We start from the raw sequence: 23,145 nt of genomic DNA, 5'->3' as shown, positions 1-23,145 counted from the left end.
GATTGACACCTCATCCACCACCTTAAACATTCACTCCCTCCACCACCGGTGCACTGTGGTTGCAGTGTGTACCATCTACAAGATGCACTGCAGCAACTCGCCAAGGCTTCTTTGACAGCACCTCCCAAACCCATGACCTCTACCACCTAGAAGGACAAGGGCAGCAGGTGCAAGGGAACACCACCACCTGCACATTCCCCTCGAAGTCACACACCATCCTGACTTAGAAACATATCGCCGTTCCTTCATCGTCGCTGGATCAAATTCCTGGAACTCCCCACTGAACAGCACTGTGGGAGTACTTTCACCACATGGATTGCACCGGTTCAAGAAGGCGGCTCACCACCTTCTCAAGGCCAATTAGCGATGGACAATAAATGCTGGCCTTGCCAGCAACGCCCACATCCCATGAAAGAATAAAAGAAAATGTCCTTGGGGTTCTTCCGATCATCTCCCATAACTTCAGTTTCCGCCATTTTTCTGGGGTTTCCATCGATCTTTTGCCAAAGTTATGGCAGACGATCAGGAGAAACCCTACGGAAATTCCAGGCGTAAATGTTCTCAATCTGTTTTAACTTAGAAAGGTGCCAGCTGCTGTATCTACACATACCAATTTCCAGAGGAGAACAACCCTCCATAAATCTTGTTGGACACACTGGCTTAGAAGCAAAATTAGACGTAGATAATTTGAATACACAGTATAGGAATGATATGTCATGGGAAGGTTCACGTTTCAACTGTAACAAATGGCTTACTGGAACAATTAATAACAACAGCTGAAAAGTAAATATGCTTTCCATGCTTACTTTCAGCGTATTAGTTTCTGATGCACAATTAAGCTTTTCAGATTTAGTTTGCTTATCGGAACATGTGGATTCGTACAGCAAAACGACACTTTCTGGGGAGGCAGAAGAGGTAGAAATTAGGCCCCATTCGGGCCCTGAATGTTTGTCAGATTGGTGGAGGTGGAAATAGTTGTGGGAGAGATGAAGACCTGGTGCTGCAGCAGGATATAAACCTGCTGCTGCTTACAGGGACTATGGCAGCACTGGAAGAAGCAGACAAAACCTGAGTGACAAGGATTGCAGCAAGGGCCAAAAGAAGAGGACCGGTGGCTGAAGACTCGCAAATGATAGACTCGCTCCATGATAGAAAGATGGAAAGAAACATATTTTCTAGCTTGAAACTGCAGAATCCTTTCTTAGTAGCACAGCTGAGAAAGGATTTTTCCAATCTCTCCTGATTTTTCAGACAAAGTTAAAGCCTGTTAACTCAACCACTTTCTGATTTGACAAGTCATGCAAGTAACTTATCCCTCTTTCCCTCTGAAGTTAAATCATGTGCAATTCTGATGTGAATGGCAAAATTCCTGGGACAGCAGCTTTGGCCCTCATTAACCTGTCACTTGCCTACAAGCACCACTCTGGTGGTGCATCTTCTACCAGTATCTAGTTCCACCAGAATTTAGCATGTATTTTAGAGCAGGTGTAACTCTGGAGCATCTGACTTTCATCCCAAATTATGGCCCCCTACATTGGAATTACCCCCCACCCTTGCCCCCAAAAAATCGTGGAATTTCAGGCCCAAAATTTACTGTTGCTACAATATTTATTGCCAAATGATATTGTTTACTGACTTATTTTTACCTTCATGCTTCCCTATGGTGCCAGTTTGGGCTTTTCCACCTCCTAAGCTACTGCTTCCCCTAAGTGCTGCCTGAGCAGCAGGAGTACATGATGTGGCTGGCTGGCTGTTGCACTTCAGCATGAATCGCTTGGGACTGAAATATCTCATGTCTCAGGGCAGCTCAGTTTTGACATGTTCCTGCTACAGGCTGCATTTCTTGTGCCGCCACATAGGGAGCTATGCTATGCATCCTTTGTGGCAGGAAAAACAGTGAAGGACGAGGACTGCTATGAAGAATATGAGGAGAAAGACATCTTGCATGGTCAACAGCAGTAATTCAAGTACTCTTGTACAAGGAAATAAGACTCAGCTGAGTTCTCTAAAGGGCAGGCAATCTGTTCCCCCAGATTACCACCCAGGTGGTATAAACAAAAATCTACCACATATATTTATCATTTATATATTCGCTGTTAAAGGTTTGGGGACATTTGTTTTCATTTTGGGACCATTTTCTAGCTGCCAGCAGGTAACATTGATAGATTAGCAATTAGTGCACCCTCTGTAGCTGATCTACAATTCTGTTCACAGTGAAGATTTAATGGCTGCCCATAACTAATGAGAAAGTCTTGTAATCACTGCAAGTTTATCAGTGACAATTCACTGTTGATTACTGAGAAGTACCAGAGACCATGGCCAGGAACTTCCTTGATTCCTGGGATGGCAGGACTGTCGTATGAGGAGAGATTGGGTCCACTCGGCCTGTATTGAGGAGAAATTTCTTCACTCAGAGGGTGGTGATCCTGTGGAATTCTCTACCACAGAAGACAATGGAGGCCAAGTCATTAGATGTATTCAAGAAGGAGATGGATATATTTCTTAATGCTAAAGGGATCAAGGGATATGGGGAAAAAGCGGGAACAGGGTACTGAGTTAGACGATCAGCCATGATTCTTTTGAATGGCGGAGCAGGCCCAAAGGGCCGAATGGCCTACTCTTGCTCCTATTTTCTATGTTTCTATGTATTCACTCGAGTTTAGAAGAATGAGAGGGGATCTCATTGAAACATATAAAATTCTGACAGGGCTAGACAGACTGGATGCAGGGAGGATGTTTCCCCTGGCTGGAGGGTCCAGAATGAGGGATCACAGTCTCAGGATATGGGGTAAGACATTTAGGACTGAGATGAGGAGAAATTTCTTCACTCAGAGGGTGGTGAACCTGTGGAATTCTGTACCACAGAAGGCTGTGGAGGCCAAGTCACTGAATATATTTAAGAAGGAGCTAGATAGATTTCTAGACACAAAAGGCATCAAGGAGTGTGGGGAGAAAGCAGGAATATGATATTGCGATAGAGGATCAGCCATGATCATATTGAATGGTGGAGCAGGCTCGAAGGGCCGAAATGCCTATTCCTGCTACTATTTTCTATGTTTCTATGGAGCAATACCCACTCGGCTGCTGTAACTTCGCCAGAGATGCAGTGGGAACCCTGTTTATGCACGTCTGGCAAAGTTGCGGCAGAGGAGCAGGAGCATCTTTGGGAAAATTCTTGGCTTATGTATATTGTAAGTAATTACAATAAAGTTACAAATTACAAAAGAGAAATGGATGAGGAACCTGTTGTGTATTATACCAAATCGATCAAAATTACTTATACTCTCAACTGATATAATTGCAATGGCATTACGTACAGAACTTTGAAAATGTCTGACATGAAATGAATTTGATTAGAAATTGAGATCAGCTGAAGGATCCCAGATGAGACTGATCACACAGTAGAAGGTAGCCAACAGGTGGATATGGAATAGGCAGACACTAGGGGACATGAAAGGACATAAATTTATAATAAATATATGCATGAATGATAAAAGCCCTAGAAATAAGATAACAGAACTGGAGGTTGATGTAGTGGTAGAAAACTGTGACGCAGTGGGAACGTAGCTAAATCCAGAGAATGGAAATAAATATAACATTCACAGACATAGAGGGTGAGAAATTGGGCCATGTAGCGCCCATTGTTACGGCCCTACGTGGCCTCCCGAAGTGCCAAGATGACGTCTTGGCTACGCACGCACATTTCCAGCGTGGCGCGCGCCAGATGCCATGTTGGTGTAGGTATTAGTGCATGCGCAAATACCGAACGCCGGCAGCATGTAAAGTAAGGAGAAAATGGATAAAATCAGCATACAGTCTTAACCATGACCATCTGAACATGTCTTAGAGTGCCTGGAGGACCTCCCACCAGTGCTATTTAAAGGGACCATGCAGGATTTACAGGTTAGTGGCTGGATTATTGCTTCTGGCTGCTGATGCATTTGTAACTGTTTTTGGAGGTCTCCCAGACTTGAATACTAGGACGCGGGGACATAGCCTAACATTTAGAGCCAGGACGTGCAGGAGTGAAGTTAGGAAAAGCTTCTACATGCAAGGGGTGGGAGAAGTTTGGAACGCTCTTCTGCAAATAGTAGCTGATGCTAGCTCAATTGTGAATTCTAAATCTGAGATTGATAAATCTCTGTGAATCAAGGGTATTAAGGGATATGGGGCTAAGGTGGGTATATGGAGTTAGGTCACAGATCAACCATGATCTCACTGAATGGCGGAACAGGCTCGAGGGGCTAAATGTCACTGCCACTTGGAAATTAAAGAGGTTGATCCTGCTGGTGGTAGGAAGGTACAAAATGAACTGTTCTTTTAAACATCTCTATAGGAGAACAGTTTGATTCCTGAAGTGATGGAAAAGACATATGAGAAAGGGAAGTTATTTTAATGGGAAATTTCCAATCAAGCAAATATAAACTGTGAAAACCTGAGTGGTTTAGAGTTAGGCAATGTAAAGCATAACTGCTTCATGAGTCAGTGCATCAAGGAAGCCACGAGAGCCAATGGCCATGTTGACTTGGTATTCGTGAATGACCCAGACAACGAACAGGAATTAGAGGTTGTAGCATCCCTGTAGATAGCAACCAGAAAATGGTCAAGTTCAACATGATCTGAGAATCAGAAATATCTAACACCAGGGACGGAACTTGCAACGTCAGCAGAGGTGTAAATTGGGCAGTAGCGGATCGGCCACTCGTTTTACCCCCGCCCATTAACTTTGATGGAAAGGGAAATTGGGCGGGGCCTATAACAGATGGCCAATCCGACACCGCCCGCTTTACACCATTGCCGAAGTTGAAAGTTCTGCCCAGGAGTCAGATATATAACTTTCAAAGGTCTAAATTTAAAGAAATGAGGGAACAACTAAAGTAAATGGACTGAGGTAGCTTGCTCAGTGATACTTCAGTAGAGGACAAGTGAGACGTTTTTACAGGAATAATGCTGAGCATGCAGGATAAATATACTCCTAAAACTAATACTAAACAAACATGACCCAAAATGGAGCAATAAACAACATCTGTAGGAAGAAAGGGGAAGGGATTCACTGGAACAAATATAAGAAAATGCAGATGCACATTAAAAGGGTAATCAGATGGACAAGGAGGAACCTACGGATTAAAAACATAGCAGTGGAGGCTAAACACAATAGTAAAAAAAAAATCAGCAGTACAATGGTAAGAGGGCAATCAGAGAAGAGGTGAAACCCCTAAATGGTGCAAATAGGCTTGAATCTGAGGATGAGCACAAAATAGTAAGTATTCTGAATGATTACTTTCACTGGGAAAACCAAGAGCAACATGCACTTCCAAAACAGAGTTAACCCAAGTAAAATCAAGGACTTAAATATCAATTAAATTGGATTTCTCCATAGACTAAATGGGCTCAAAACAAAAAAATCCTTGCACGAGATGGCATTTATCCTAGAATGCTGAGAGAGGCACTGACGATCATTATCAGGGAATTCAAGGCTGACTCCTTTGATCTAGGCACTAAATCACCATCTAGTTGCCCTGCTGCTATGCAGGGAGTACAGTTCTGGGCACCACCTTAGAAAGAATATATTGGCCTTGGAAGAAGTGCAACGCAGATTCACCAGAATGTTACCCAGGCTCCAAGGATTAGATTATGAGGAGAGATTACATAAACTAGGCTTGTAGTCCCTGGAATATAGAAGGTTAAAGCGTGATTTGATTGAGGTTTGTAGGATTTTGAAAGGAATTGTTAGGGTAGAAAGAGAGAAACTTTTTCTGATGGTGGGGGAGTCTAGGACAAGGGGGCGTAACCTTAAAATCAGAGCCAGGCCATTCAGGAGAGAAGTTAGGAAACACTTCTTTACACAAAGGGTGGTAGAAGTGTGGAACACTCTCTCACAAAAGGCAGTAGATGCTAGCTCAATTAATAATTTTAAATCTAAGATTGATAGATTTTTGCTAGCCAAGGGTATTAAGGGATATGGAGCCAAGGCGGGTGGATGGAGTTAGGGTACAGATCAGCCATGATCTCATTGAATGGCGGAACAGGCTCGACGGGCTGAATGGCCTACTCCTGTTCCTATGTTCCTCTATACCAAGAATTCCAAAAGATATTTGACAAAATTCTACATTAAATGCTATTAGTTAAACTCAAAGCTAAAGGTATTCAGGGTGAGCCCTGGGACTGGATAAGAAATTGGCTGAAGGGTAGAAAAAAATGAATACTCTTTGGAGGAGTTATGTCCGAGTGGGGGAAGTATTAAATGGGGTGCCCCGAGGCTTGGTGTAGGGACCATTACTGTTTCTAGTTTACATAAATGAGATGGATTCAGAAATTCAATGCAAAGTGGCCAAATATGCAGATGATGCCAAACTAGGAGAGGAAGTGGGATCAAAGAGGCAGCTCAGGAATCAAAGAATAAGTTGGATAAAGTCTGCAAGTGACAGAACAATACCAATTGAAATTTATTGCAGACAAGTGTGAAGTACTGCGCAAAGGAAGAAAAAACAAGCAACACACATACTCCATGAATGGTGTTGAAATAGCCAAGTTGAAAGAGACCTGGGAGTCTTAATACATTCAACAATCAATATGTTGAACCAGTGCAGAGCAGCAATCAAAAAAGCTAATAGAATGTTGAACTACATAGATATAACTGTAGAATGCCAGTCAGAGGAAGTCATGATCAAACTGTATCATGCTGTGGTCAGACTGCACCTTCCAGTTGTTGAGGTATAAGGGTGACATTCAATTGCTGGAAGCACGAGGCACAAGGCAGAGAAGAGCTACGAGGAAAAACTGGCAAAACTTGATTTTTCAGCCTGGAACAGAGGCATCTGAGTGGTGAGTTTATAGAGACTGTTAAGGGAATGGAAAAAGTAAATCCAGAAAATTACTTCAAATTGTGAGAGTAGGACTAGGGGACACAGATTCAAGCTAATAAAAGGTAAATTCAGGACTGATGTCAGAAAATTCTTCACACAAAGAGTGATCAACATATGGAATAGACACCGAGATAGAGTAGTGGAAGTGAAAACACTGGAATCTTTTAGCAAACAATTGGATGTTGAAAATGGGGGACTCTAGGATCTCTGTGAATGAATGGATTAGAGGAGCTGAATGCCTTTCCTCATCTGTAATTATCTTGTGAAGGTTTGTACAGGCTGGACTGAAACCATACAACTATTATTTGAAACATCAGATTGGTATTTCTTCAGACATTGTTTTGCAGCAATTTTTTTTTAAATCAGAGAAACTGCATCAGAATGCATCTGTGTTTTGGTTTCATTTTTCATGCACTAGTAAATCATTGACTGTAGAAATAATTTCCATGTGTTTGTACTTGCCCTAGGTGAAGACAAGTTGGTTGATACTGAAGGGGGAAATGGAGGCCACGGCCTTTGATCTGGACCCTAAATCATCATCTAAATGCCCTGCTGCTGATAGAGAACTGCTGCAAAGGTCAAGCAGTGAATCACTCTTTCAATCAAGTAAGTGCATTCTGCTCATTGACAATTTAATCCCCATTTAGTTCTTTGACAAACTGATAATTTTGTTCAATATATATATTGGGGGAAACAAAAAAAAACTATTATTCATTAAACTGGAAAACATTGAACATTATGTCTAATTTGGGATAATGTTTAACCCTCTGAGATGTAGCTTAAACCAATTAGGTTGACAAAATCACAATTACTTTGTTACAGGAATTCCTCACTCCAAATCTGCTTCCCTTCCTGGTTACGGAAAAACTAGATTACACAAGGTAAAGAAGTTTTGTGTCTAAAATTAAGATTTTAAAAATGATCAGTATGTTAACGGAATAGCACACATTTTTTCTTTTTTTTATTCGTTCATGGAATGTGGGCGTCGCTGGCAAGGCCAGCATTTATAGCCCATCCCTAATTGCCCTTGAGAAGGTGGTGGTGAGCCGCCTTCTTGAACTGCTGCAGTCCGTGTGGTGAAGGTTCTCCCACAGTGCTGTGAGGTAGGGAGTTCCAGGATTTTGACCCAGCGATGATGAAGGAACGGCGTTATATTTCCAAGTCGGGATGGTGTGTAACTTGAAGGGGAATGTGCAGGTGGTGTTGTTCCCATGTGCTTGCTGCCCTTGTCCTTCTAGGTGGTAGAGGTCGTGGGTTTGGGAGGTGCTGACGAAGAAGCCTTGGAGAGTTGCTGCAATGCATCCTGTGGATGGTACACACTGCAGCCACTGTGCGCCGGTGGTGGAGGGAGTGAATGTTTAGGGTGGTGGATGGGGTGCCAATCAAGCAGGTTGCTTTGCCTTGGATGGTGTCGAGCTTCTTGAGTGTTGTTGGAGCTTCACTCATTCAGGCAAGTGGTGAGTATTCCATCACACTCCTGACTTGTGTCTTGTAGATGGTGGAAAGGCTTTGGGGAGTCAGGAGGTGAGTCATCCGCCACAGAATACCCAGCCTCTGACTTGCTCTTGTAGCCACGGTATTTATGTGGCTGGTCCAGTTAAGTTTCTGGTCAATGGTGACCCCCAGGATGTTGATGGTGGGGGATTTGGCGATGGCAATGCCAACACATGTTGTATAACTACCACTGAAATGTCTGAATAAGAGCTAAATCCAATTTGGGATCAATATGTGGTAGAAACGTTTCCTGAAAGCATGCTCCTTTGAGAGTGGGATGTGGCGGTGGGCGTGGGGGGAGGGGGGATAAAATTGTTGAAGAAGGAGAGACGAGAACACAAGTAAAGATTATGGCCTGAAATTCTGGTGGAGCCCACCAAAAATGGCAGAGACCTGGTTGTACTGGGTCATTGATGTTTCTGGGATTTTCCAAGCAGCCTTGTAAGGGGCAGAATCTCCGCCCACCCCTTAAATGGCACATAATATCAGGGGAAGCCCTGGGAGTAGGGAGTCCCTATGTCGAGAGTTCCGACTTTCCCAGCACAATTGAGACCAAGTACATGAGGAAGATGTGGCATTCCAGCCTCCAGATGGTGGATGTGGGGGGAGGGGAGCGCAGGCTTGGGAAGTCGCCAAAGACTAGTCTTTTTTTTCAATTCAGGATCAGTTCCCTTGCATAGAGGCTTAGGGAAGACTCGATGGGGTCTTCGGGGTGGCCTGGGCAATTTCTCTGTAAAAATGCCCAGACACCAGATTTTCCAACTGGATGGTTGAGGCTTGTGCCAAAGATGCATCCTGTGGTGGCGAGTGTACCTTCTAGCCCTTTGCAAATTAGCTGCCCTTCCACTGACCCTGTAAACTCCACTGGGGTCAGCGCTGCAGGGCACTGGCAGGTGTGATCCCAGCAGCCAGAGATTTTCACAGCCTATAGACTTAACACAGTGGGCTCGATATTAAGCCCCTTTGGCAATCATTAAATAGAGGATCAGGTGCTGGGATGCTCCATTACTTGGCTGCAGACTCATGCCTGCACATTAGGTTTTCTTACTTAATTTTTGCCTGACAATTCTTAGCCCTCTTCCTGTTTAGCCTTGGCAAAGACTGCCAATGGACTGAAATGCCTTTTAAGCCTTTCTTAAAGTTGCAAGGATTTTTATCCCTCTATTCTGGCGCACCCCTTCAACTTGTCCACATCCCAATAAATTTCACCTACATGCAATTTTCTGCTCGCACCATCAATGTGCTCTCTGCACACATCGGCCCTGATTTTATCTCCCAGGTCAGGTGGGAGGGGGGTTAAGAATTAAAAATCGGAGATCGCGTCCCCAACCGGTTGCGTACGCGCATGCCACCATTTTTATGGCGGTGAGTTGCATGGAGCGCCTCAATTCCCACAGTGCAATTGGGAGCCTGATTTAAATTTAACATTTCCCAGCGCTCGGGAAACCCAGCAGCAAAATGGGGGTGGGAGCAGCTGGCTGCAGAAGGTAAGAGCTTTTTAGAGCATTCCTTGTGGGCCAGGAGGAGCAGGAGTGCACCCCCCCCACCCTCCCTCCAGCCCCTCAAGTAAACCTTCGGCATCACTTCTGCCCATCGAGGCCTCTCCTCACTGCCGCAATCGGTGACCCCCGCATCCAACCCCCTTCTCTCCCTTCCGATTGCTGGGCTCTGACCCCCAATGCCAAGCCCCAATGTTTCCTGGTTGCCGGGGACAGTCGCCAATGGTCCCGAGCTCTGGCCTTCCACTGCTGGCTTTCCTGGCCAGCACCCAACCAGCTTGTCAAAACAGGCGGCTGTGAGTTGAATTTCTCCCCAATGAGACCCATTGAACTAAGCTGACACTGAATGGTACCAAGCCAATCATTTCTGACTATATTTTACTTTCTGAAATAATTCTTGTGACTATAACCGGTCTGAATGTAACAGTAGTAAACAACAGGTTTCAGTGAAATATTGAAGAAGCACAAATAGCAGAAGAGTCCTTTGCTATTTGATTGCTTGTTACCCAAATTTGAAATGTATGTATAGCTTGTAGACTGTAGACTCGGAATATATATTATCCTTGTTTAAAAATAACTATAATAGAAAGAGTTTGTAATATAAAAATAGAAACCTTACCGGCCCGCAAATGTTGATAGTACTTTTTAAACAACAGCAATATAATGATGGACTTTAAAAACAAAATTCTAACAATAAGATTATTTAATTCGTCAACTGAACAACCTCGTGTACAGAAATGTGGTTCCTCAGAAACAACGACCTAGAAATTGGATCATGCCCAAATCTGTGCATGAACTGGGTGCAGAGGAACTGTACATGCCTAAAGAGGCCTGCAGCAGGATCATGGGAAATTGGTCCGCCTGCCTCGTGTATATTACCAGCGAGCTGCGAGTGCCAGTTGCGGCCCGAGAGGCAACTCGCCAGTCGTGGAAGTCAGTCCGGCGCACCCGAACATAACTGAGAGGTTGAGACCAAGCCAATGTTAACAGCCAGGCCTCATTTCGATAAACTTTCTCCGACTCCCGCCCGAACCCAGCCAGATCCACTACCTGGCTGGCGGATGGGAGTGGGAATTCAGCAGCAGGAGGCCGCAGCCAGGGACCCAGCAGTCAGATAGGTGGTGAGGTGGGGCTCTGGTGTGATCGGGGAGAGAGGGAGAGCCCGAGGCAAGGGAGGCCCAAGGCTTCCTTGTGAGGTCTGGAGGCTCCGCCTGGCCCATAAGGAAACCTAAAATAAAATTTTAAAACTTATCATGCTAGGCCTTTTCTGGCCCATGATCCACCTCCCGGTAGGCCTGGCCTGACAGGGAAGCCGTCACTGCTCCCCAGCTCTGGCCCACAACTAAAATTGCAGATCGGGTCCCGATAATATCAACGGGACCCGAACAGCATATTTAAAGAGGATCCCGCCGCCTGCTTGCGGGTTTCCTTCTCGCCTACTCAAGAGAGCAGGTTAACATTGGTACATGGCAGGTATCCGGCGGGATCAGAGGGGGTAAGTCACTGCCCTCATTTCGACTGCCATCCCGCTCGGTTTCCGCCAGGCAGTGGGAGATAAAATCAGGGCCAATGTGTGTAGAGAGCACATTGATGGTGCGAGCAGAAAATTGCATGTCGGTGAAATTTATTGGGATGTGGACAAGTTGAAGGGGTGCGCCAGAATAGAGGGATAAAAATCCTTGCAACTTTAAGAAAGGCTTAAAAGGCATTTCAGTCCATTGGCAGTCTTTGCCAAGGCTAAACGGGAAGAGGGCTAAGAATTGTCAGGCAAAAATTAAGTAAGAAAACCTAATGCGCAGGCATGAGTCTGCAGCCAAGTAATGGAGCATCCCAGCACCTGATCTTCTATTTAATGGTTGCCAAAGTGGAAACGGTGCTGCTTGTGGTAGTTGCAAGAAGGGCGGCCCTGCTTGTCATTCCATATCCTCAACCCCACAAGTCAACATTGCAGCATGCCTGGAAGGAGGTAGAGACAAATTTGAGCCTCGGCTTGCTGGTACTATCATTGTCCATACCAGCCCAATGCTGCATGTTAGCTTCAAGTATCCTTGCAGCAGATGGCACAATGTTGTCATCTCTCTCTGCTTAGTCAAACCTGAGAAAATATTTACAGATGATCATTGCCAGGTAGGTATGCGAGGATAAGCAAATACGATAGGTGGCACCTTGGTGGGTATAGCCAAACAAATTATCCTACCAGTTCTGTATCCTGGCATGCCTTATTTCATGCAGTATCACTTAAAGCCTACCATACTGTGATTGGGTGCTTCCAACTGTACTGCTAGTCAGGCCTTCACATGCCATTTTTATGCCATTGAGTCTGCTGTCATAGCCTTGCTTAGAAATCGATTCCTCTGTATACACTATTCTTCTGTCAAAACAAGGCATGTGCACCTTTGTCTACAGATGAGGGTGTGACGGTACTTCAGGTTGGCACAGCTGCCTGACCTGCCTGATATCCCTCCGATTGTCCTCATTTCCTTCCTGCAGAAAGCTCAGAAATGGGGGATTCCCAGTGGGGAGCCCATTGACGGCAATAATGGAGCTGTAGGAGGAGAAAAGTTGCAGCAGAGCATTCGCCATAAACAATATGGCAGTAGAAAAACAACAACAAAAAAAGAAAAATCATGCAGAAATGGGTTTAAAACTGTTGAATGAATTTTCTTACTATGTCCTTTAAATTAACTTACGCATACAGCTGGCTCCCTAACAACTTTGACACCCTTTATTCATGGTCATAAATATTGTGAACCAAATCTCAGGCAATTGGGGGCAGAATGCCTCCACCCTCCATTTAATATTTTAATGAAGCTTCACCTGTTTCTACCCCTAAAAATTCACATGATGTACAAAGTGGACAGAGATCTCCTGTTAGGGATCTCCACCCAATTTTCCAATCAGGTTCTCCCATTTTATGCCTCTTCATCGGGCGAATCTGGTCAGAAAATCAATGCTGGGGCAGAAATCTATTCAGGGCAGATTTGCTCTCTGATTTCCTTCCCATTGTCTTCAAAAGATTGTAAGCTTAACATATAGGAAGTTTCAGAGGCAAACTCACTTGGTGGCTTAGTGTTTGGCCTTTTCTGCTCCACCAGCCTGCCCGAATTTATATCCGACCTTTGTACCAGCGCGTAGAATCCAGATCTAAAAATGTCTAAAACTAACTATCTCTGCTGACATTGGAACATTAATACAGATTGTATATTGGGGGGCCAAACTAGAGACAGCTTTACTTTTCATGTAACCTAGGGTTGTTGTTTTTTTAAAAAAATCAGTTTGTGGCATCTGACATCCTTAACCTCAATGAACAATATATTCACGCAAAATAACATTTTAAGGAAAAAGCTTTGTAAGTAAAAAGACAAAAGATGCACAATGCACAGGCACAATGGGCCAAATGGCTGTCTTCTTTGCTGTAAGATTCTATGATTTTATGTTCATAGTGTAACATGAGTTAAAAGAAAATTATCAGCTTTTTGGCATTAATAAAAGCTTCTAATATATTTATTTGATATTTCCTCTCCATTAGACTTCAGATTTTGATTCAAATCATGATACCAGCTGGGGAATGCGAGGTGAGGAATCATTTCAAATACTGTACCAACATCGTAATCTACAAATAGAGCTATGTTGACTTTCAGTAGTCTGTTCTACGTCTTTAAGGTCATTGCTCAAATCTCACTGAAATGTACTCTTGTTTTTACAGAATACAAGGTAAGAAGTCCCCGGTTTCCATCCACAAACTGCAACTGGCCAGGTTAAGATTTCTGTCTTTCTCCCCTCATGTTTTATTCAATGCTATATTGAATAGTAAAAGTATTTTTAACATGCAGCATGCTCTGCCACAGAATGGTACCACAAGAGCCAAGCTGTTGATTCCGACACAATGAGCTCCTGCTCTCAGCAATCCCACCAGGGGGAAGTAAAGGACAAGTGGTGTCTCCCCACATAGACAGAAAGAACATCAGAGTAAAAATTATTTTCAAGCTGCCATCCTACAATTCCTAATGAACAGTTATCAAGTGCCATTGATAGGAAAAAAAAGGGAGAAAATACAAAAATTATTCAGCTCTCATCAAAAACAATTTGTACAATTGCTGTGAAAAGATTCTATTTTTTCCCAACGCAAACCTGGCTAATCTCACTCTCCAGAGGGCAAATCTCTCCAATCTTCCTTCCATCTCTCTTTCCATTCCCCAAATCTTTGAACCACTGAATTGGTCTCCTACCTTTCCTCTCTGTACTACCCTGCAAAACTTCTGCTCCCTTGCAAACAAGACCCATTCACAACCTCATCCTGGAGGAGTCCATTGATATCCTGGGCCTCACTGAAACTTGGCTCACTAATAACTTTTTTCCCCTTACCAAGGCCCCCACCTGGCTACACATCCCACCACATTCCCTCCCCCCCCATACTGCTATGCTGGCATCATGGCACTCATCTACAGCTCCCACCTTGCTCTGTGCCCTTATTCGTCTGGCATTTACTCCTTATTTGAGTTTCTCATTCTCTACCTCTCCTCTCATGTCTCCTTCAAAGATCTCATTGTTGCTACTGTCCTAGCTGCCTTTCTCACTGATATCTTCTCCGCTACTATCGCTCAACTTCTGCACTGACTGCTTCCTTATGCACTGTGATTTCAACCTCCAACTAAATTCCCCCTGCTTGCACGTCTCTGATATCTCCAGTCCCCTGTCCTCACCCGACCTCACATCACATATAGACTCTCTCACCCACATTCATTGGGATTTAGACTATATGAAGAGGTGGGCCAATAATTGGTAGATTCAGTTTAATGTAGATAAGTGTAAAGTCATGTACCTAGGATACAAAATAAGCAGAGGAATTATAGGATTATTGGCAAAATACTGACGAAGACAAAATAAGACGCAAACTAAATAAATCTCTCAAAACGGCAATCCAGTATCCGGCTCTTGTTAAGAAAGAAAATGGGATGTTAGGTCTTAAGATATCCCGTGTTTGGAAATGAAAAAATATGAGGTACAATTGAACTTGTCCTATTTTTGAGTTACTTTTACCTGTTGCAGGTTTATCCTTATGAAATGTTAGCTGTTACAATGAAAGCTCGTATCAAGCTACCAAAGGATGTGGACAGAACCAGGCTGGAGGTAAGAATGTTTATGGTGAATGGAGGTATTTCCTTAGCACTTCTGTTACAATTTGAACTTTTTGTCACATAAATATACTTCACCCATGCTCGATCTTGTGTGGGGTCCACTGTGCGAAGTGCTAAAGGTTGAGATGTAAAAGATAGACAATGCTGAAAATGCAAACAAGTCTTGTCAGTTTCTGAAACAGGGAGATAGGCTATCATTTCAGGTAAGACCCTTAATTAAATCTGTTCTGAAAAGTTATTAACCTGTTTTTAGCTTTCAGATGCTCAGTAACCTACTGTGTGTTTCCACTACTTCCTAATTTTATTTGAGATGTCCAGAATTTGCAGTTTTCTTAAAACTCCGAGGTTTAAATGTATGTTTGAGTATTAATAGTGTATGTTACAACAGTAAAGATAATACCACTTGATTTTGTATCATTACAATTTGTGCAATCCTATTCTGTCTGATAATCACAAATTGTAATAATCACACTAATCAACAGAAGCAGGACTCAAAATAATGTTTCCACTTAATTAGCATTGCTGCCATGCATAATGGAGGAAGATTAGCAGGTAGATTATGATTAGAAATGTTATAAAATTGTCCAGCCAAATCCAGACAGATGTTGCTGATAAAAGTGTACATCAGGGATTCAGATCTGAAATTTGCAATGCCTCATGACAAGCTTCTAAAGAAAATTATGTTCTCAGTTATTTTTAGCCCCAAGAAAACTGTAATAAAGAGCTTCATTTTAGCACCCGCTATCGGGTGCATTCCTGGCGGGGGGGGGGCTCCGAAAAAGGGGAATCCCGGAGCGGGTCCGGAGCGCAGCCCCCGCATGTGGGACTCCCACAGGCAATTAAAGTCAGCGGGGTGCCACTTAACTGTATTTACCTTGCTATTTCAGGTCATTAACAGACCTGATTCCCCCATACTGGGGGAAACACTCCCAGTTGAAATGGACATGTTGCAGCTGTCAGCCTGTGGCAGCTGCAAAGGTCCATTTGACAGGTTGCGGGGGAGACCCTCACTCATTGCAGGAGGCCACTCTGTCACCTGGGACAAAGTTTGGCCTCCACCACCCTCCTCCTGACAAGAAAATTCACCAACGTCCACACTTACCCCGGGGTCCAGAGACATGTACCTACCTTGCGGACCCCCTCAGATGTACATGTTCCGGATGGGGACCGCCGTAGCTGCAGTCATGACCTCCTCGGAGGGCGAACAGCATCACCAGCCTCGCCATCCACCTCTGACACGTGGAGCTCCACAACAGAGTGCTGTGACACATTCACCTGCACAGCAGGAGGGAGGGCAACCGCAGAGAGAGATGCGTCGCAGAGGGCACTACCCTCGCCACAGGGTCCACAGACAGAGGCTCAGCTTCCTGGACCTCTCTGAGCAGCAGTGCACATGGAGGCTCAGAGTCACTCGACATGTAATCGTGGACATCTGCAGCCTCCTTCATGCCGAGCTGCTCCCGGTTGGCCCGAGCAGTCAACAACTTCTCCTCCGCATCCTTCCAGGGTGCCACCGGGGACATCGCCGACATCTCTCAGTCGTCTGCACAAAAGAGCCCTGCAAATACACCTGCACCCACTCTGCAGTGACACAATGGGTGTCGTCAGTTGTGTGTCTTCATAGTGATCCTCAGGAAAGGGCATTATTGCACAAACCAGACAAGATTCGCAAAGACGTGGCAGTAGTGGTGCCAATATAATATGCAATGTGAGTTGGTCAGAAATTCAATATAAGTAACAACCGTGACAAACCCACAAACACCCTTGTGCATCCCCTTCATGCTCACAACACGTTTGCCTTGCGCTTCCTACTGCACATATGTGATGCATACCCTGTGGTGCAGCACAGGTAGTGGCAGGTTGAGTGAGGCTGACTGTGAAAGAGATGCATGAGAGGGTGAGTATGAGATAGAGCCATGAGATTGTATGAGGATTGGGTTGAGTGGTAATGGCGGGATGAGTACTGGCGAGGTGAGTAGGTGCAGGTAAGATGAGGATGAGGTTTGAGTGGGTATGAGGGGTGATGTGACAGAGTAGTGTTGGCAGTGCAGAAGGAGATGTGTGGTGGGGGTGGTGCTGTGGCAGATGGAGTGTAGGGGAATGAGTAAGTGTACTCACTTTGGCTGACCTACTTAGGTCATTGCAGCGCCTCCTGCACTGTATGCAGGTGGGCGATATGTTGGTGGTGCAGGTGACCTCCTCTGCCACCTCGAGCCAGGCCTTCCTGGTGGCAGAGGCAGGCCGCTTCCTCCCGCCCGCCGGGGGGAAGATCTCTGTCCTCCCCCTCCTCCTCACCCCATCTAATGATACCTGGAGTGAGGCATCATTAAACTGGGAGCAGCCTTCCCCCTGGGCTGCTCCATGCTGTAATTTTTGCTATTTGTTGCAGCATCTGTCAGTGGAGGACTGCCCCTTTAAATAGAGCTCCTCCAGCTGACAGAGCTTACTGCGCATGCGCAGTCCGCCCGACACGCAGCTCAGCAGTGGGGAACCCGGAAGACCAGAAAAGTGAATCCAATTAGGCTGCGATCGCGTGGGGGGCAGACTGATTTCGCCGGGCGCGTTACCCACGCGCCCAATAGCCCCCCCGCCGCGAACCCGCAGCCCTGGTAACATCGAGCCCAAGGTGTTTTAAATGAACCTTAGGAAGGATGTATTGGCCTTGGAGAGAGTGCAGTGTAGATTTACTTGAATGATACCTGGACTCCAAGGGTTAAATTACAAAGAGAGATTACACAAACTAGGGTTATATTCCCTGGAATTTAGAAGATTAAGGGGTGATTTGATCGAAGTTTTCAAGATATTGAGGGGAACTGACAGGGTAGATAGAGAGAAACAATTTCCGCTGGTTGGGGAGTCTAGGTCTAGGGGACACAGCCTAAAAATTAGAGCCAGGACTTTCAGGAGTGAAGTTAGGAAACACTTCTACATGCAAAGGGTGGTCGAAGTTTGGAACTCTCTTCCGCAAACAGCAGTTGATGCTAGCTCAATTGTTAATTTTAAATCTGAGATTGATAGATTTTTGTTAACTAAAGGTATTAAGGGATATGGGACTAAGGTGGGTATATGGAGTTAGGTCACAGATCAGCCATGATCTCACTGAATGGCGGAACAGGCTCGAGGGGCTAAATGGCCTACTCCTGTTCCTAAAATGACATACTAAACAGCATAATACAATTATTCCCTATAACTGTCTGTGAGCTGTTCGAAATGTGCTCTACAAGGGGAATTTCACAAGAGAGTGTCTGTTCACAAGGGAGTCATAATTATGTGTTAAGTCACAGATTGTGTTGAGATGTGTTGGAGAGAGGAAAGTAGATTTTCCAGGGCAGGCATTGTCCTGGGGAAATTCAGTGGAGTGCACCAGAAGTTCACTCCCCCAGTCTGGTGAGCTTTTCATGCGATCTTCCTGTGGGCCTTCATTATCGTGCAGTAAGGTGGGGGCAAGGGGGGTCGGCATTGGGTGTACATGGAGGTTCACTATTAGTGGAAGACCCACAGCGGACAGGAAGTTCAAACGCTTTTGGGGCCTTAAAGGTAGCAGCACCATTAAAGGGGCAGGTACTGTAAAAGTTCAATGCCCGAGATAGATTGACTTTGCTGTATTTTACTGTTTATGAAAGTGTGATTTTAATACTGTCAGCGGGTTATGAATATATGAGTGTAATAATCCATTATATCAGCCAGAAGTAAACATGTGAAGGTCTCTGTTGTTTCTAATTATGTTACCGTGCCTACCTCTATAAATGTCTTTGTGCTGCTGTACCAGGCTGGAATGGCAGCAGCATCCCAAGCAGGAGTCTGAGTGCCCTATCAATCTGCTTCAGAGGGAGTTGGTAAGAGTGGCATCGTGGTACCAAGCAGTAGTTGGAGGAACAAGGAAAGCTAGTGTGGATTTGAAGAATGATGGTGGGGAAATTGGAGGAGGATGTATTTCTTCAGCGCTTGTGGTTATTGCTTCTCGTCTGCCTTCCAAACATAGGAACAGGAGGAGGCCATTAAGCCCCCTCGAGCCTGATTTGGCTGATCTGTACCTCAACTCCATTTACCCGTCTTTGTTACATATGCCTTGATACCCTTACCTAACAAAAGTCTGTCGATCTCAGTTTTTAAAATTTCAATTAACCCAGCATCCACAGGCTTTGGGGGATAGAGTTCCAGATTTCCACTACCCATTGTGTGAAAAAGTGCTTCCTGATCTCACTCCTAAATGGCCTACCTCTAATTTTAAGATTGTGCCCCATTGTTCTGGATTCCCCCAACAGTGGAAATAGCTTCTTTGTATCTACCCCATCAAAACCTTTTATCCATCACACAAAAGGGTGGGGATGGGGAAGGTTACATAGTAATGAACATGGCCTCCATCACAAAGCGTAAAAGCCAATAGCTTTCTGCAACAAATACAGAAACTAGAACATCATTTTGAATGCCGAAGATAAACACCTCTCTTAACAAACCAGACTGCCTCTTAAAGGCCAATAGCAGCTAAATGGCAGCTCTGGAAGTGGCAATGCCAGGTTTTTATGGGAGTAGACTGCCCCGGCGGTGATATAGGAAACCTGTGTCCCGATCCATTTGACATTCATTTGCATGTCATTTACATTGCCATGCCCTCTTAAGGCACAGTCAGGTAGGTGCAGCCACCAGAAAGCGTACTGGAAATTCAGGAGTAGTGCTATTCAGGCATGAAGCAGGGAAAAAGGACTACCACCCATTTTTACTGTGTATAGCACCTGTCTTTCAGGCAGTATTTGTACATTAAAACCCAGGAAAATCCATCCTTGAATCTATCTTAGAATGTTTTGTATGGATTCTCTGTGAATGAGGGAGTTATTTATTAATATTAAAAGAGCCTTCTGCAGTGACAGATAGGAATAAACCTTAGACTGAAAACATGATCCATATTGGCCCAAATTGACTTTGTTCACAAAAGTAATTGGAACAATTGAATGTGCATAATCTGTTCATTTAAAGAAAACGACACTGAAAATCCATTTATGGGGACAGGGGGAGCTCCCTTAATTATCATGCCAATGCTGGGCACCTGCACTACTAGGGACACATCAAAGAGCCATATGCTGCACCACAATTTACCGATCCAATGTGGAAGGGATGCTGGGCTCCCCCTCCCCTTCCAGAAAGAATGCCAAATAAGAGTTGCATTTCCATAAACTTTAAAAAATGAAAATTTCTTCAGGGGTCCACGGCCACCAATCACCTGGTCACTATGACTGATTTCATTCGGCTTACTGACTGTGAGTGATCCACCAGCTACTGAGAACCTGTGGACGTACGCATTTCCAACATTGATCATCCTTGCCCCGGATACGGGCATGATTTTAGCCTGGATAAACGAATGGGTTGGGGGCGTGGGGGCAGTAACAATTGCAAAAATCTAAACCCCTCCTCTAACCCGCCCATTTCCGGTTTTGATCGGGGCGGGACGAGGGGCGGGCGACCAATCCGCCCTTAGGAGGCTGGCCGGTCAGTGAAAGCTTTTAAGGAGGCTGCGGGCCTCCATTTTCAAAGTTTTTTTTGATAACGTTCTTAGGCCAAAATCGTAAGGACCTTTGGGGAACCCGTACTTCCGGGTTTCCCGACAGGAATTCCACCCCCGCCCTCGGGCTACAATCATGCCCTACATCTCCCCCTATGTCATTGGCCTTGTTTATATTGGGCAACGGCTGTGCGTCTTTGTAAATTACCTAAGCCCCAATTTTAACCAGCCCACCCGGCGGGAATGGTGCGGGCGAGAAGTTAAAATGGTAGCATTCCCTCCTCTGCCATTTTAACTGCCGGGATTCTGGCAACATGAAGGCCTCTTAACGTAGGCAGGTGGGGGCCTAATTAAGATGTTAAGTTCACGGCCTGCTGACATCATCGGCATCGCGACTTTAACATAAAATTGGGGGAGGCCAACACGGCAGCAAACCCGCCAGTGAAATCTGGTGGGAGGCAGCAAAGTGGTAAGAAGAGGCAAGTCAAGTATACTTTTCTTATTATTGTCAGGATTCCTTACAGGCCAGGAGGAGCAGGAGTGCACCTTCGGGCCCGCAATGAATCCTTGACCTCCCACAGCCCTGTCCCTCCCTCTTCCGTCCACAATCAGCAGCTCTTTGGAGACCCCCTCATGCCAGAACTAGCTTTATGCTGGGGACTGTTCCCTTGAGTCCCTGGTAGCGTCGCCCTCCCGCATGAACGCACGCTCCCGCCCGCTGACTTTCTCGTCATTCCCACTAGCTTCAGGAGGGAGACTTGCAGAAACATTTGAATGAAGCCTGGGAGTTAAAATGGCCCAGGCCTCACACCGAAGATTTCTTGGGGGACTCCGGCACGGCATACCGCCTGCGCCGAATCCACCCCAGGTTAAAATCAGGGCTCCAGTTTTTATTTGTTATAGGCATCAATGAGTTCCTTTAAACCACAAGGGTAAAAATTCGTCCAACCTCACCAACTGTAATTCTGCATTCATTCAATCTCCCTGGGAGTAGCGTATATGAGTCCTTCTAATCTGTTCAGTATGTAAGGTCCATCAAATCTCTCTCGCTAGTGTCTGCCCATCTGATCGAGGGAGCCTTTCTCAGATCTGTCAACATCATAAAACCATAAGTCATGGCATGACCAGTAAGAGTGACGTAGATTACAGCTCCTTTACCTATAAGAAGCTGTACATTACTTTTAACAGTGATGTGCATCAAAATAGGTGACATTTTAAACTAAAATCTAAGGCTTGGCAGATCTGTCCTTTTCCTGGCTTCTGAGGATTTGAATATTCCTTCCCTGCAGTGGAGCCCACTGCTGTCCTCTTCTGACTAAATCTTCTCATTGCACATTTTATTTTCCTAAACATTTTGACATCCATTTGGAGGATTTGGGGGATTCTGAATGGAAAACTAATGAGACATTAAGGTTCTAAACTTTCAATAGATTACAATTAGTTTCATCTCATTAATGGCCCCTTTTTATCAAACCACAATTATTTTCTTTAACAATTTAATTTTTGGTGTTTTTTTATGAGCATCAAAGTGAGGGAGGCTGGGACTTTCCTACTTCTGGCATTCAGAGTCATCGTCAAGCCCTCCCAATTTAAGCATAGGAATAGTTAGGTGCAGAGTAAAATTCCCTCTACTCTGCCCTGATAATGTATGTTAACCCCTCTATTTCAGCAGAGTGACATTTCCATTTCCCTCACTACCTATAAATGGGAATTTATTTTGTTGGTTGGCACGCACTGCTTTTGAGAAGAGGAAAACTGAAAGTAACAGCAATAGGAAACCAGTGCGTTTTAAATGATCATTATCATATAATCAAAAATTAGCATCTGGACCACACAGGTGCAGTAAGCTCTGTGTCATAACTTGAGTAAGCCCTTGGAGATTCTGCTGCTGGCATTAGTTGTGAGGGTTCACTTTCATCCTTCCCATTCCTCCTCTGTTATCTGGCAGTCTAGGCCTTGCACCCAGACCTCTTTAAGGCTTTCTATGTTGTCTATTGATCTAGAAGCAACAGGGCACAGAGAATGCAGATATATTTGTGGGAATTTGTCAAGGAATAGAGTTGCTGTTTTTGGGAGTAGTTTATGAAGTTTTTTGAGCTTGACTGGATTTTAGAATAGGGGACTAAAATCCATGGCCCTTCCGGCACATGCACATCGTAAATCCAGCAGGACCGCAGCAGAAGGAATTAGGTTGGGAACAGAGGGGACATGGCCGGGGGAGGGGACTCTTAGGTGGGTCGTGTCCTTGTCCCTGGCCTGGGAATCCACCAGCGGGCCAATGGGAGTAGGGCTTATCTGGGGATCTAGGCTCAGATTTTAAACATTTTTCATGTTTTTTTTAATGAGGGCCAATGGGGAATGATTGACGTGTTGCTGGGATACCCCCGGCAACTCCCCCCTCTTCCCCCCCCCCCCCCCACGCCCCCAATTCGAGTGTGCACCAATGCTGCACTTTCCAGCCTCCATCTACTAGGAGGTGCCCGACATGCAACCCTAGTGGTATGGGAACGTGCTTGGATTATTAAAATGAAGAAACCTTACCCTGACCGTGCATACGCAACAAAGTCGGTGTGGAGATTCCTGGTGGGCACATCCTGGCACTAGCACCCCCACAGATGAGCTTGTCATAATCTAGGCTGACGTTTCATTGC

General features: G+C 45.0%; 1 protein-coding gene across 1 annotated transcript in view; it reads left to right on the top strand.

Annotated features, from left to right (window-relative positions):
- ablim2 (actin binding LIM protein family, member 2) overlaps positions 1-23,145 on the top strand; it is a 378,415-nt gene that overhangs the window by 306,538 nt on the left and 48,732 nt on the right. The window contains exons 17-21 of the mRNA XM_067991317.1: positions 7,334-7,472; positions 7,689-7,747; positions 13,389-13,434; positions 13,566-13,573; positions 14,909-14,989. Of these exons, the coding sequence (XP_067847418.1) occupies positions 7,334-7,472; positions 7,689-7,747; positions 13,389-13,434; positions 13,566-13,573; positions 14,909-14,989 (333 nt within the window). The remainder of the gene's footprint in view (positions 1-7,333; positions 7,473-7,688; positions 7,748-13,388; positions 13,435-13,565; positions 13,574-14,908; positions 14,990-23,145) is intronic.

Source organism: Heptranchias perlo, chromosome 1 (genome assembly GCF_035084215.1).
Source record: "Heptranchias perlo isolate sHepPer1 chromosome 1, sHepPer1.hap1, whole genome shotgun sequence".
NCBI lineage: Eukaryota > Metazoa > Chordata > Chondrichthyes > Hexanchiformes > Hexanchidae > Heptranchias > Heptranchias perlo.
This window is presented reverse-complemented; position numbering and strand designations above follow the sequence as displayed.